At 39.8% G+C, this 16,435-nt stretch overlaps 1 protein-coding gene across 1 annotated transcript in view; it reads left to right on the top strand.

The window, feature by feature from the left end:
* ubxn4 (UBX domain protein 4) overlaps window positions 1–16,435 on the top strand; it is a 58,913-nt gene that overhangs the window by 15,621 nt on the left and 26,857 nt on the right. The window contains exons 2-7 of the mRNA XM_043694032.1: window positions 172–274; window positions 398–426; window positions 1,959–2,077; window positions 3,609–3,792; window positions 8,373–8,499; window positions 11,223–11,277. Coding sequence (XP_043549967.1) covers window positions 172–274; window positions 398–426; window positions 1,959–2,077; window positions 3,609–3,792; window positions 8,373–8,499; window positions 11,223–11,277 — 617 coding nt within the window. The remainder of the gene's footprint in view (window positions 1–171; window positions 275–397; window positions 427–1,958; window positions 2,078–3,608; window positions 3,793–8,372; window positions 8,500–11,222; window positions 11,278–16,435) is intronic.

A 16,435-nucleotide genomic window follows, 5' to 3' on the forward strand; every position in this document is an offset into this window, starting at 1 on the left:
CATCAATTAAGGATGGGCACCGAATGCTGACCTCGCCAGTAATGTCCAAATTGTCTAAAGTAATTTGTAAAAATTATAGTATAGAATAATTGATGTGATTTGAAGATGAACGTAGATTACATGTGTTTCACAGAACATCACTAATATATTTTGAATGCTGGTTATTTTTAGGGGATGATGAACAGTCAGCACGGATGGCTGCGAGTTGGGAGGCTGAAGAAGTAGTAGATGCAACTGTAAACTCCTTTGTTGCTATTAAAATAGATGCTAAAAGGCAAGTGTCTCAATTGTAGGTTGCTTAGTCGCAGATGCTGCTTATGATTTTTTATTTAATGTTTTCACACAAGTAATTGCCGTTGTAATGGTTGATAAAAGTATTTGTTACTTTTTCCTACAGTGAAACATGTGTGCAGTTTTCTCAAATCTGTATCCTTTTATTGTTTAATGAAGCTGTTCTTGAACTGTATTATGCATTAAAGCAGTCTTTGTTTTACGGTATGGTAATTCAAAGATGTCCATTTGGAGTTGCAGTCCAAAAATATGTTAATACCAGTGAGTGGACTCCATATGATAACATGGAGACGCCAACTACAACACAGAAAAGGATAGTTTGCATTCACTGAGTGCTCTGTATACAAAATTGACACACTGAAATCACCTTGAAACAATGATAGTGAGATTCCTATACAGATGAAAATTAAGTTCCACAAAGTGCCAACCCCTGTTTTCTCTCTCTCTCCCTCTCTCTCTCTCTCTCTCTCTCCCTCTCTCTCTCTCAAAACAGGAGGTGCTCTTTACTAGGTCCAATATAGACACGTACTGTACCCTATTGAACATCAGTTGTAAAAAGACATTCCGGCAGTGTGGTTTTCATTTATTTTTAATTTTTATAAAATCACAATTATTTTTGTTTGAATTACAAAATATTATGTGTTTTGAGGAACTGTGGAATATAGTTTCTGTCTGACTACAGACTATTACATCTGTTGGTCACTTCAATCCATTTAATGAGCCTAAACTTGAATCTTGTGATTTCTGTGAAAGGTTTATTCTTGAGCCTTTGCCTTTTAGGATTCAAAGGAACTTTTTGATCTAATTAGAATTTTTTTTAAAATGCAGTAAGTCATGATAAAGCCATTGGATATTTGTGAATGCAGTATCTTTTGTGTTTTGTTTTTGAGCTTCAGTGCTTTATAGTGAGTGTAAGCTGGACTCTGCTTTTTCAGCTGGCCTTAGCAAAGGGCAGAGGAAAGTATTCCAAACATTGATTTACTAAAGATAGCTGACTGCAAAGTTAATGAGCCTTTACCAGAGATTCCTTGAAAAGACTTTCATGTCACTGAATTAAAACTGGGAAATTAAGAAGATCGAGTCAGTAGATTGTTGAGTTCTTGTGATAAGTGAAAAAGACCCAGTCGTGATGTTGAAAGAAGATCCCAAAAATATAATTTTTATTGAAAAGGTGAATTTTAAGATTAGGAATGAAATTAATTAAAACGGAATTTTTTTCGCATTCATGTAAATGATTTTTTCCATTTTTTTTAGATGCTCCTCATGATGGATTATGATTAAATCAGTTTGTTCCTTTCATGTTAGGAAAGGACGCATTGTTCACACAATTCAGAACTACTAGAGGAATTAATTCCATTCGGAGAGATTTTAGATTTATGCTACAGACGTTGGCTTTTCATGCAGCTGTTTGCTTTGTAAGGTCAATTGGATTTACATTGTGGACAAAATGCTTGCTTTATCGGGCATGAAAATCGGCAGCAGCTGTTTGTCAGTGATACATTTTGTTGCAAGTAATTTAGTGCAAGTACTATAATTTTGCAAATCTTTCAAAACTGAAGCTTCTGAAACTGTTATCTAGAACGGTTGACAAAAAAAATCTCGATCAATACGTGTTGTCCAACTTATCACACATTCTCTGTATAATAGCCTAAATTAATAACATCCAGATCCTGTGGTGTGCATTCCATCAAGCTTTTTTATAGGAGACAATGGAATCCCATTGGAAGTTATTGCTGGAAGTGTGACTGCAGTGGAACTAGTTTCTCGAATTCAGAAAGTTAATGAAGTAAGCAATTTGAAATTGTCCTTTTATGCAGTGATGACGTTTCTTGGTATTGTTGTATTTGTTTTTCATGTTTGAATCTTGAAACTTGACCAAATCATTTAATAATACTAGCAAACTGAGACTACTGACCATCACCTAATTCCTAATAAGTATAGAGATACAGCTATTAAATGTTTGTTTTGTTCCATTTTGGGAATTCCCTTGGCTTCCTGTGATTCATCTATTATAAATTGAAACATTGGGAAGTTTTTAAACTGTATAAATCCTTCAAAAAATGTGAAATTCTATCCATTTTTATGTGGTCTGGACTTGAGCTTTGTGTATAATTCTTTAATCACTAAGCTAGTAAACTAATGAAGCACCAGAGTGTGACTGTTCGGAAACCAGAATTTCCTTCTTGCAAAACCTAGTGTCGTCATTTAAAGAACTGAATTACTGATAAAATGGAATGCACTCAGATTTTTATTTGCTCCTGTTTTAAACCAGTAATGGGTATGCAGTTCCGCAGTCTCAGAAGTTGCTTTAAAAACTATACTTTAACAAAGATTCATACACTCAGCTTTAATTACTATATATTTTAGGAACTCAATTCATCACAGCATAATTATGTTAGTATTTCATCTTGTAACAAGCTCAAAAATTATTTTATGTCTGGTTGAAAGCTTGTCTGAATTTTTAAATAATTTGTAATTAGCTATGCTACTGAATTCTTGGCTGTCTTTGGGTAGAGTCTGCTCCTTATTCTCACCACAATGTGCACTGTGACTTTGTAGCTTCAATATATTATATCAAGTGCTTATATGTGAAAAGTTAATCATACGTGATTTGTAATTCTGTATAATTTTAGTTATATCTAGTGTATTGTGTTAATTTTAAGAAAGAAAGACATCACTTAGTTTAATGTAGTGGTTTTCATGACCTAAGAATTCCCTGGAGCATTTCATAGCCAATGAATGTCATCTTGGAAGGTAATCACTATCATAAGTTACAAAAATGCAGCAGCACATTAGGATATCACAAGCAGCAGAAAGATAATGGCCAAATAACCTGATGTTATCTAGGTTGAGAGAGAAATGTTGGCTAGCCATGCCCTTGCTTTTACTTGAATAGTGACATGGCATCTTTCATGACTACCTAAGAGCACTGACTTGGCCTCATGGAAAAGACAACACCTCGAGTCGTGCAGCACTCAGCACAGCCCTGAAATATCGATCTATACTATGGTCCAGGTTTCAGGAATGGAGGTTAGACCATATGACATAGGGAAGGAAGAAGATTGTTTAAGAGGAAAGTGTGACACCTGCATTATTTTTATACATGAGCCAAATACTACTATTCTTCACATGATCTCTCGGCACTAAACTTTATTCAATCAAATTCCACTGTTTGGTAGCTGCTGCTTGAAATGTACCTAAGCTCATCTATTTTGGATGACTTCAATATTTTTCAGATTTTTTTATCTGTTAACATTGAGGATTCAATGGATTTGTCTCATAGTGAGTTCATATATATTTACTTTGCTTTTTGTTAGATGCATAGACAAAAGAATGTAGTAGCAGCAGCAGCAGCAGGTGACAACCAGGAAAACCATGTAGGTCAAAGCCAGGCTTCAACAAGTGAAGCTTCAGGAATTACTCAACAAAATGAGCCACAAGTATCTGATTTGAAAACAACTGAAACGTTGGCAGCAACGGGCCCCCAAGTAAGATCCAGAGGTAAATGAATTCTGCAAACAAATAACACCCACTTGTTGACTACTATGTATACCTATTGGCACTGGTAGTAAAACAAAATTGTATTGCACTAGGAAAATAATGCAAGTACAGGTACATAATCCTCTATCTGAAACCCTTGGGACCAGCTGGTTTTTGGAACTTGAATTTTTTTGGATTTCTGAATAAGTGACAGTTTAACGGTGAAATTTAAGAAAAATCTTACTGAACACCAGGTGCACGTGAGAGTACTTCGGGCCCTGAAACAGAATTGAAGTCTGCCAGTGCTGGGTCAAGCCCCCACGTCACATTTGAGTGATGTTGGTCGAGTGGGTGTGGAGTTGGGTTAACTGCACGCCAAACAACTTTGTTAATGAGAAAAAAACTTCATGCACAAGACTTCGGATTTTGAAACTTTTCAGATAAAGGATTGTCTGCCTGTATTAGGATATGAAAAATTTGAACACGAATAACACTAAAAGTCTCCCTTGACATTTCCAAAAATAATTCTAATGACCTGTCTCCAAGTCAAACTCCCTGGTGTTAGGTAGGATTGTAGCTGCTACCCAGTGTGCCCCCCCTCTCTTCCTCTCCCCCACCCCCATCTCAAGACTTTTTGCCCCAATGTCCTCTACCTCATTACCCTAATGAAGAATGGAATGTAGGGACATCATTTGCAGACGCTTCCTGCAGCCCTGTCATGGATAGGTGATATCCCTGGTTATGTGAGAGCATGTGTAGCAGCCATATTGCATTGATTATAATCACATGCTATTTTGATTTGGTTCTATTATCTCAAGGCTCACTGGTAAATGTAGGTCATTCAGCTCCCATCCAAATCTCTCCCCATGCAACACAATCATGACCGATTGTTACCTCAAATCTGCCTTCCTGCTTACCTACATTCCTGAAGAAGGGCTTATGCCCGAAACGTCGATTCTCCTGTTCCCTGGATGCTGCGCTATTCCAGCAACACATTTTCAGCTACCTACTTTCAACCCTGACTTAAAAAGGATCTCTCCTGAATTATAGAATCCACCCAGACCTATTCCCCTACCCTATTACTGTGCATTTCCCCTGAATAATGCACCTAGCCTGTACATCCCTGAAAACTATGGGGCAATTTAGCATGGCCAATTCACCTAACCTGCACATCTTTTGTGCTATGGGATGAAACCGGAGCACTCTGAGGAAACCCATGCAGACAGTGGGAGAATGTGCAATCTCCACACAATTTCCCGAGGATAGAATTGAGCCCAGGTCCCTGGCGCTGTGACGTAGCAGTGCTAACCACTGAGCCACCATGCCGCCCCTACCTCTAACTTAAAAATAGTGAAGGATTCTACTTTCTCCACTGTTTCAAGAAAATAGTCCCAAATAGTCATGACCCTGTGAGAGAATAAATTTCACTTGGTCTCTGATTTAAATAGCGACTTCTGATTTTTAATCAATCACTTTCTAGATTCTGCCATAAGAGAAACATCTTCATGACGTTTGTCCTGTTAAAACCACTCAAGATTTTTAGCTTTCAATCAAGCTGCTTCTTACTCATTTAAACTCCAGCCTGTCCCATCTTCAAAAGGCAGTCCACCCATTCCAGCTAAACCAGTAAACGTTCCCTGAACTGCCTCCAGTGATACTTAGATTTGTCCTTAAGAGGTGCGAGTACTGTACACTGTGCTCCAGATATGGCCTCACCACGTCCTGTATAACTGAAACATACACTTCTACTTTTGTCTTCATCTTTGCTCACAATAAATGATTGCATTCTATTAACTTGCCAAATTTACTGTACCTGCAAACTAACGATTTGAAATTCACACAGTTAGGCACTCAGATTCTTATGCATCTTAGAACTGTGATCTCTCACCATTTGGACAACATACATCTGTTTTGCTGTTTCTACCAAAATGGACAATTTAATTTCTTGTGTTTTGCACCATTTGTTAATTGTTGCCTACTCACTGAAACAATTGATATTTTTTGTAACTTTGTGCCCTCTTCACATCTTACTTCCCTACCTATCTTTGTCATAAGCAAATTTGGCAACCATACCTTCCGTCCCTTCTTTTAAGTCTTTTATGTAAATTTTAAAGAGCTGAGGTCTAAGCATTGATCCCTGTGGTACACCACATGTTGCTTTTGCCACCCCAAAAAAAATCCATTTTCACCATTACTCTGCTTCCTGGAAGCCTCCACTCTTTTATCCATGTCAATTGATTGCACATTATGCTATGAACATTTTATTTTCTGCAGTAACCTACGATGTTGCTCCTTATCAAATTCCTTCTGGAAATTTAAGTATAATACATTGACCAGTTATCCTTCATCCAGGGTTAACCATGGCAGCGAATTCAAGGAGTTTGGTCCATATGTTTTCCCTTTAATAAAGTCATGTTGACTCTGCCTGATTATCTTGAACTCTACCAAGTGTTCTGTTATGATTAAAAATTGAAATCTTAGCTGTGTTGATATTATCAGATTATCTCTTGTGATCCATGAGACAAACATTCTCTTTATGAAGCACTGGATTTACTTGTGCAGTAACTGTCCATTATTGGTGTAATAGGGAGCAATGTTAGGATAAGAGGATTATTTAATTTATCTACTGTCTTCCTAATTTTTTTAACAACGTATTGCTTAAAATTAATTTGCAGTTATGCTGTTTTGGGGCAGTTGAATAAGCACTCTGCTTTTCAACAGTTAAATTTGGATGAAAGTCTCAAACTGCTTAGTTCCAGAAGCAACGATAATATGTTTCTGTTACTACAGCTGAGTAAAAAGCTATGTAGTTATACTTTTAAGAAGTAAGTGAATTTCTATGTAAACATTGATACTTGAATTCTTAACATAAAGAACTGCAGGTACTCTGCTTCACAACTCATTTTTCATTCAATTTTCCAGTCATTTGGAAAAGAATAGAGATCCATATATGCTGTTAAGCTTTCAAATGGTGCTATTGATTTGAGTTTTATACTTTCCTTGTTATAATTCTTGTTATAAACAAAGATCCCATCATCCATTGCATTCTTTCTCTTACTCAGTTGTTTCTCTTTCAGCTCTTTAGTAATGTTGCAGACAGATAAAATGTGCACTTAAATTATTGTACTAACAAAATTATATTGATACGTTTTGAGCAATTCTTCATATTGCACACATTTTAACTGTTGAAGCCTAGCTGTTTTTCCTGGAGCGGTCAGAGGCTGAGGGATGACTTTAGAGGTTTGTAAAATCATGAGGGGCATGGACTGAATAAAAAGATGTGGTCTTTTCCCCTGGGGTAGGGGAGTCCAGAACTAGAGGGCATAGGTTGAGGATGAGAGGAGAAAGATTGAAAAGGGACCTAAGGGGCAAGTTTCATGCCAAGTTTTCATGGTGCATGTATGGATGAGCTGCCAGAGGAAGTGGCAGAGGCTGGTGCAATTACAACATATAAAAGGCTTCTGGATAGGTCTGTGGGCCAAGTGGTGGCAAATGGGACTAGATTAATTTAAGATATCTGGTTGATATGGATGAATTGGACCAAAAGGTCTATTTTCGTGCTGTACATCTCTTGACTCTATGAAAGAGTCAGTTAAGTGCCTATCAGCACCAGAAATTCTATTCCCCTACCAAGAACTGTCAATCAGATAGCAGCTCTCCACTACAAGCAATACCACATGACAGGGCAAGTTTTCTCTTGAGTCCACATTCAGTTTCATCACAGGATACTTCCTGCTGGGGCAGAAGATTGACGTGTGCCCTCTCATGATTATGTGGGACCAGAATTCTTACAGCAAAAGCATATCTGAGATGTAATTTTGTAGAAAGAATGACCCAAAGTTGCCTATGTTTTTAAAAAACATTACTGTGGAAGTATGTGATGGCATACTTTTGATCATTGGTTAGTCTTGACTGTCTTATCATTGATCATCGTGAATCACCGGTAAGAACTATGAACGTGGAGAACCTTGAAATTTGGTGCTTGGAGAAGGAAATTGGATTTTCAAATACTGTGGAAGGTGAAATTATCTAGTTTGTGATAACATTGGGGTCAAGATTTGTAGATTCTGGCAGTGCTGGCCATATTATTAAACCAAAGGGACTTCTTTACATAACATGTTTTGTAAAGCACATGAATTTGATCCTCACTTTGCTTTAAATTAGCAAATCCTGGAAGGTCTATTCCAGAGAAATTAGAATTGGCCTGCATATATTTTGGTTTGTAGAACTGACGAATCTTTTTTACAGTTGATTCCTGTCCAGTAACTGTTGTGAATTCAGGTGAGACCAGTTATGGTTTCATGTCAACTGAGATTTAGTCTGTGAACACTTCCTATGTGATCTTGTACGTAAACCACATTTTCTTTTTGCAAGGCTATTAAAAACAACTTACGCGTATTACATTTGTAGAGGAGAAGGATGTACTGAGAATTTCTTAAGATTTCAGGACCTCAGTAAGTGAGAGTCTTGGGAGAATCTGGTACAAGGAAAAATCATTTTAAAAACAATTCAAGTTACAAACTTGGTTATGCTATATTCATTTTGTGCAATTACTAATGTTTGAAGATAAAGTTCTCCATTTGTTTATACTGCTTTCCCAGAATCACCTTCTAAAATGTCTGCATGTTCAGACCATTCCGATCATGTTGACTCGCCTGGAAGATGCTGTGTTGATGAATATTCTGTTCCTTCTCAAACCGAAGAAGACCTTAACGTCAGAGTTGAAAGGTATTTCCAACTAACTTCTGTCTGAACTGCAAGTCACTTGAAAATGTCCTAAAGTATTTATTTTGATAATGTTTTGTTAATGGATTCTTAATGTGAAATAAGCATTTGGAATATTCTAACTTCCTGGACTTGTAACATTGTTGTTAGTACTTGTGTTAGTTTGATTTTATTTTTCATAATTGTACAATTAGTTGAACCTCAGAAGTTTAATTCTTTATTTTGAGTCAAGCTCTTTCTGGGCCCAGTCAGTTATGAAGATATATAGCACAGAAACAGACTCTTTGGTCCAACTCGTCCACGCTGACCAGATATCCCAACCTAATCTAGTCCCTCCTGCCAGCACTTGGACGATATCCCTCCAAACCCTTCCTATTCATATACCCATCCGGATGTCTTTTACGTGTTGCAATTGTACGTGCCTTCACCACTTCCTCTGGCAGCTCATTCCATACCTGCATCACCCTTTGCATGGAAAAGTTACCCCTTAGGTCTCATTTATATCTTGCTCCTCTCACCCTCAACCTATGCCCTTGAGTTCTGTACTCCACTACCCCAGGAAAAAGTCCTTGTCTATTTATTCTGTCCATGCCCCTCATGACCTTATAAACCTCTATAAGGTCACCCCTCAGCCTCTAATACTCGAAGTAAAATAGCTCTAGCCTATTCAACCACTCCCTATAGCTCAAATCCTCCTGGCAACATCCTTGTAAATCTTTTCTGAACCCTTTCCAGTTTCACAACATCCTTCCCATAGGAGGGAGACCAGAATTGCGCACACTACTCCAAAAGTGGTCTGATCAATATCCTGTGCAGTGCAACATGACCTCCCAACTCCTATACTCAGTACTCTGAGCAATAAAGGTAAGCATACCAAACGCCGCATTCTATCCTATCTGTGTGAGACACCACTTTGAAGGAACTATGAACCTGCACTCCAAGGTCGTTGTTCAGCAGCACTCCCCGCGACCTTACCATTCCTTATTTTGTGTTCAGTAAAATGATATGAGCGTAATTTATTTTAATTACTCTGTTGTCTTTCAATCCAATTGGCTGTTTCCTTTTATAGGTCAAAATGTCATAGTTATATAACAGGGAAACAGGCCCTTCGGCCCACCATGCTGGCCAGGCAGCATCCGAGGAGCAGGAGAATCGACGTTTCGGGCATAAGCCCTTCTTCAGAAATTATGCCCGAAACATCGATTCTCCTGCTTCTCGGATGCTGCCTGGCCTGCTGTGTTTTCCAGCACCACATTTTTCAACTCTGGTCTCCAGCATCTGCAGTCCTCACTTTCTCCTTCAGCCCACCATGTCTATGCCAATGAACAAATGCCAACTATACTAATCCCATTTACCAGCACTTGGTCAATAGCCAGCTGTGACCTGTCATTATAAGTACTCACCCAGCTGCTTCTCAAATGTTGCAAGAGTGCCTGCCTCCACCACACTCTCAGGCAGCATGTTCCATATTTCCACCACCCTCTTCTATTGCCTCTAAAGCACTTATTTCTCACCTTGAACTTGGACATGGAGAAGAGATTCTCATGATCAACTGTATCTACACCTCTCGTAGTTTTGTGTATTTCAATTAGATTCACCCTCAGCCGCTTCTGCTCCAAGGAAAACAAGCCCAACCTATCCAGTCTCTCCTCATAACAAAAACTTTCCATCTTGGGCCGCATCCTAGTGAGTTTCCTCTGCAGCCTCTCCAGTGCAGTCACATCCTTCTAATAGTGTGGCGTCTAGAACTACACACACTATTTCATTTGTGGCCTAACCAATGCTTTATAAAGTTGCAACAAGACTTCCCTGTTTCTATATTCTACAGCCCAACTAATGAAGGTAAGCATTCTAAAAAAAAACTTCTTCACCACCCTGTCTATCCGCACTGCCACCTTCAGGGATCTATGGACTTGAACACTACAGTACCTTTGCTCCTCGGTACTCCGTAGGGACCTACCATTCATTGTGTAAATCTTTCCCTTACTAGGCTTCCCCAAATGCATCATCTCTCACTTATCAGGATTAAATTCCACCTGTCATTGTTCACCCAGTTTATAGCTGATGAATATCAGACTGTAGCCTGTGACTATATCCTTACTATCAACAATGCCATTTTTTGTTATCTGCAAACTTAATAAATATACCTTCTACATTCACATTCAAGTTGTTATGATGGATAAGAAATAGCAATGGTCCCAGCACCAGTCCCTGTGGTAGAACGATGGTTACACGCTTCCAAATCTTGTAACTAAAGAAGCTGTACCTAGGTATCTTTGGACCTAAATGGTGCTCTAAGGGGCGACTATAAACTTTTCACTGTACTCATTTGAGTACATGTGACTATAATGCTAATTCAATTCAATTCAAACACAAAACTAACCTTCTAGCATTATCCTTTGTCTCCTATTTGTTAACCAGTTTTGGATCTGGTTTGTCAACTTGCCTCAGAGCCCATGGTCTCTTAGCTTTTGGACCAGCTTCCATGCGAGAACTTGTCAAAGGCTTTGCATGTAAGCCACATCAACTGCACTGCTGTCATCAATATATTTTTTCACCTTTTCAATAAAAAAAGCACATTAAGATGATACCAAATTAAGATGGATGTAAAATGGCTAAATCTGGAATCTGCTGAAATTCTTTAAGCAGTTTTCATGTGGTCAGTGTCAGCGACATATGCCAGTTCTGGTTTTTAATCTGCTTTCCATCTTATTATTTACATTTAGGCTCACTAAGAAACTAGAAGAGCAGAGAGAACAGAAAAAAGAGGATGAGTTAACGGTAAACATTGCAATTTATGGTTTTTTTTCTTCCTTAAGCATACAGCTTAATGGCACATTCGGATATTTTTGTATTTAAATAGCATTAATGAATTAGTATTCCAGATGCTGTGGTTTTGAACTTGGAGAAAGTGAATTCAAATGTATATATCCCCACTCCATCATGACCATCGAGGCAAGAGACCAACGGTGGTTCAATGAAGATTATAAGAGGGCATGGCAGGAGCAATACCAGGCATGGCAGGAGCAATACCAGGCATACCTAAAATGAGTTGTCAACCTGGTGAAGCTGCAGTGGAAGACTACTTGCATGGCAAACAGGCAAGCAGCATGCAGTAAGGTGAAGCAACCACACAAATTAAGAGGAGACAATAGCCTAATGGTATTATCGCTGGGCTGTTAATCCAGAAGCTCAGCTAATGTTCTGGTTACCTGGGTTTGAATCCTGAGACGGCAGATGGTTGGATTTGAGTTCAATAAAATATGTTTTGGAATTGAGAATCTATAGATGAACATGAAAAATTGTCAATTGTTGGAAAAACCCATCTGGCTCATTAAGGTTATTCAGGAAAGGAAATCAGGTTCAATGGAGTGTGCAGAAGGGCATGCCAGAAGGAGCATCAGACATTCCTAAAAATGAAGTTTCAACCTGATGAAGCTACCGATCAGGACAGCTTGCATGCCAAAGAGCATAAGCAGCAAATGCTAGATCTAATCTAAGTTCTGCAGTCCTGGTACACCCACTCTTGAATGGTCGTGGACAGTTGAACAATTCACTGGAAGTGTAGGCTCCCCAAATATACTGTCCCAACATATAAATGCAAAAGATAAGGCTGAAGCATTCGCAGCAGTCTTCAGCCACAAATGCCAAGTGAATGATCAATCTCGATCTCCTCCAATAGTCTCAAGCATTACAGATACCAATCGTCAGCCAATTTGAATCATTTCACATAATATCAAGAAACAGTTGGAAGCATGGATACCCGAAAGGCTTTGGAACCCCTCAACATTCCAGCGATAGCACTGAAGACTTCTGCTTCTGAACTTGCTGCACCTCTGGCCAAGCTCTTCCAGTATAGTTGCAATCCTGGCAGCTATCTGACCAATTTGGAAAAGGTGAACATGCAGTTAGTACACCGTGCAATGTTAGCATAAACTTCAAGAGGTGTAGAATACAAGAGCTGAAATATACTGCTGAAGCTGTATAAGGCTCTGGCCAGACCACATTTGGAATATTGAGAGCTGTTTTGGGCCACATTTTATAAGGAAGAATGTGCTAGCATTGGATGGGTGCTGAGGAGTGACCCTGGGGCTTATCATATGAGGAGCTGTTGATGTACACGATGGAGTTAAGAAGGATGGGGGCAGGGTGATCTGATTTGAAAGTTAGAGAATACTGAGAGGCCTAGATAGAGTGGACGTGGAGAAGATGTTTTACTAGGAGGGGAGACAAGGACCCACGGGCACAGTCCCAGAGTGAAGGGATGACCGTACATAGCTGAGAGGAAGAGGAATTCCTTCAGTCAGGAAACAGTTAATCTGTGGAACTTGTTGTCGCAGAAGGCTGTGAAGCCAAGTTATGTATTTAGGTCAGGAATAGATAGGTTCTTGATTGGTAAGGGAGTGAAGAGTTAAGGGGAGAAGACAGAATGGGATAGAAAAACATATCAGCCATGATGTAATCACGGGGCAGACTCAATGGGTGGAATGGCCGAATTGTGCTCCTAAATCTTATGGTCTAATTGCACAGATATGTTCTGTATACAGAAAGCAGAACAAATCCAACCTGGCCAATTAGGCCCCGTCAGACTATTGATTGTCAATCAAGTGATGGAAGGTGACATCAATCGTGTTATCAAGCAGCACCTTGTCAGCAATGACTGGCACCTAATTTGGGTCTGCCAGGGCCATGCTCCTGACCTCATTATAGCCTCTGTTCCAACATGGACAAAACAACTGAATTCCAGGAGTGTGGTGAGAGTGACAGTCCTTGACATCAAAGCCACATTCCACCAAGTGTGGTATCAAGGAGTCCTAGCAAACCGATGGGCATTCGGGGACAGACTCTGCACTGGTTGGAAATATATCTGACATATAGGAAGACCATGGTTGTGGAGGTCAGCCATTTCAGCTCCAGGATATCTCTACATGAGTTACTACTATCTCTCCTCAAGATAGTGTCAGAGGTCCAACCACTTCAGCTGCTTCATTGATGACCTCCCCCCCAATGATGAGGACGGAGTGGGAGTGGGAATAATTCCTGATGATTGCACCATGTTCACCACAATTCACAAGTCTTCAGGTGCCACAAGATCTGGACAATGTCCAGGCTTGGGCTGACAAATGGTAAGTGACATTTGTACCCCATAAATGCCAGGCAAAGACCATTTCCAAAAATAGACATTCTAACCACCACTTCTTGACATTCAATAGTGTGAGCATCACTGAATCTCCCACTGTTAACATCTTTGGGTTACCATTGACCAGAAACTCAACTGGGATCATGACATAAATACTGGCTACAGGAGCACATCAGAGGCTCTGAATACTGCAGAGACTAACTGACCCCTGATTCCCCAACACCTGTTCTTCATCTACAAAACACAAGTGTGGAGAGTGTGAATACTTCCCACTTGCCTGGGTGGGTGCAGCTCCGACAACACTCAAGATGCTTGAGACTATCTCGGACAAAGCAGCCCAGTTGATTTGCACCATATCCACTCCCTTCACCACTGATGTTCAGTTGCAGTGTGTATGATAAGATGCAGTGCAAATATTCACCTAAGATCCTTAGACTGCACCTTCTAAACCCAAACACTTGCGTTTCAAAGGATAAAGACAACAGATATCTGGGAGCACCATCATCAGCAAGTTCCCCTCCAAGTCATTCACCATCCTGACTTGGAAATATCTTGACATTCTTTTAGTGTCAGTAGGTCAAAATTCTGGAATGACACCCCTAAGGGATAATGTGGACTGCAACGGTTCAAGAGGCAGCTCACCACCACTTTCTCGAGATCACCTATGGGCCGGCAATAAATGCCAGCCAGTCAGCATTGCCCATATCCCATGAATGAATACAAAGGAATCAGGTCTGAGCTCTCGAGCTGTGCTGCATATAGTCATGATGGTGGTGGATAATTAAAAATCATGAACAAGGTGGAGGGTCTGTAGGTATTCCCATCCTCCATAATGGAGTAGCCCAGCGCATTGGCACAAAAGACAAGGCTGAATCGCTTACATCCACCTTCAGCAGAAGTATCAAATCGATGATCCATCTCTGCCTCCTGAGCATCACAGATGCCAGTCTTTAGTTAATTCGATTCATTCCAAATGATATCAAGACACTGCTGAAGACACTGGATGTTGCAAAGGACCTTGATACATCCCAGCAATGGTACAAAAGACATACTCCAGAAATTCCTTATCAACCTGTTCCAGTGCAGCTGCACACCGGCATCTATCCAACAATGTGGGCAATTGCCCAGATACATTCTGTCAACAAAAGAAACCGTGCTAATCCAACTGGTAAACATCAGCAAAATGGTGGAAAGGATCGATGACGGTGCTATTACATAACAATTAGTCAGCAATGACCTGTGCATTGACAGTTTGTTTTCAAGCTCTTGACCTCTTTGCAGTTTTGTTCCAGAAATGGAGAAAATAGCCAAACTTGAGAGGACATAACAATAACTATCCTTGACTGGCCCCAAGCTCCTGACCAAACTGAATGGGAATTGGGCAGAGTGTCAAGTCAAAGCACCTTCAAGTGTTTCATCAATGAACTCCCCTCCATAAGGTCAGGAATAAGAATGTTTGCTATTGATTGAGTATTGTTTAGCATTCATGACTTCTCAGGTATGTTAGTGTACAAATGCGGCAAGACCTGCACTAGATCCAAGCTTGGACTGACGAGTGGAAAGTAACGTTCCAGCCGCATAAGTACCAGAGGATGACCATTTCCCACAAGAGAGAATCTAACCATTGGCTCACCAGATCCCTTTCATAAACAACCTGGGGATTGCAGTCACCCAGAAACTGAACTGGACCAGCCATGTAAAAACCAGCCAGAAGAGAACGTTGGAGACTAGGAAAGTCTATCAATCAACTACAAGACACAAATCAGGTGTGTGATGGAATACTGTCCACTCTTCTGGAGGAGAACAACTCAAAACAAATATTCTAGAAGTTCAGCACCATCAGCAGACTTCATAATTGGCACCCCATTCACCGCCAACTCTCAGTGGCTGCATTGTATGTCATCCATGTGATGTGCCATGACAACTCTCTATGGCTCCTTTTGACACTTCCTCAATATAGAGTTTCTGCCACCAAGACGGACAAGCAAATTAGTGGGAGCACCATCACCTACATCATAGTTCCCCTCTGAGCCATACACATTCCTTTCTTGTTGCTATATCGCCATACCTTCACTGAGGTAGGTTCAAAATCCTGGCACTCCCTTCTTAACAGCACTATGGGCGTACCTACATGCCAAGGACTGCAGCTGACTGCTACTTTCTCAAGATAAGCACTGGCCTTGATAGCTAGAGGTACCCAACCCATGAACAGATACACTTCCAAAAAGAAATACTGTTTATTGTGGTTTGCAAATTTGAGTTCAGATTTAAAATATAATCAAGCTTAAAAAAACGCAGAGCGAAATCATAGTTATTTTTGAAAAGCATGGATAATGTGGTCTGTACTGCAAGAGCAAAGTCATCCATCACCAGCTTTTAACTGTTTGTTTCTTATCAGTTCAGCCTCACTTTCTCTGCAAGAGTTTGGAGTTCATTTCAGTTGTGAATTGCACCACTATGCAAAACTTTCTCTTGAAACGGTCCGACAGATACCTGAATAAATTTTTTCACACCTTCACAAAGGGTAGTTATTAACCTGACAACTTCAGTGATGAATGTTTCCCTGATCTTGGCACCCAACTGCCTTAAAAATAAAAAAAAAACTACTCTTGGCTTTTAGGAAGTTTGCTTTTCATGATTATCTACCTAAATGAAATAATTGCCACCGCCCTGAAAAGTTAGATAACAAGTATATGTTGCCTTGTATTTTGGTTATTCTAATTCTTGTTGCATTAAAATCTACAAGTAAAGAAATGCTGCATAATTCAGTTCTATCATCTGAAAGATGTGTGTTAGGGA

Source organism: Chiloscyllium plagiosum, chromosome 7 (assembly GCF_004010195.1).
Source record: "Chiloscyllium plagiosum isolate BGI_BamShark_2017 chromosome 7, ASM401019v2, whole genome shotgun sequence".
Classification (NCBI taxonomy): Eukaryota; Metazoa; Chordata; class Chondrichthyes; order Orectolobiformes; family Hemiscylliidae; genus Chiloscyllium; species Chiloscyllium plagiosum.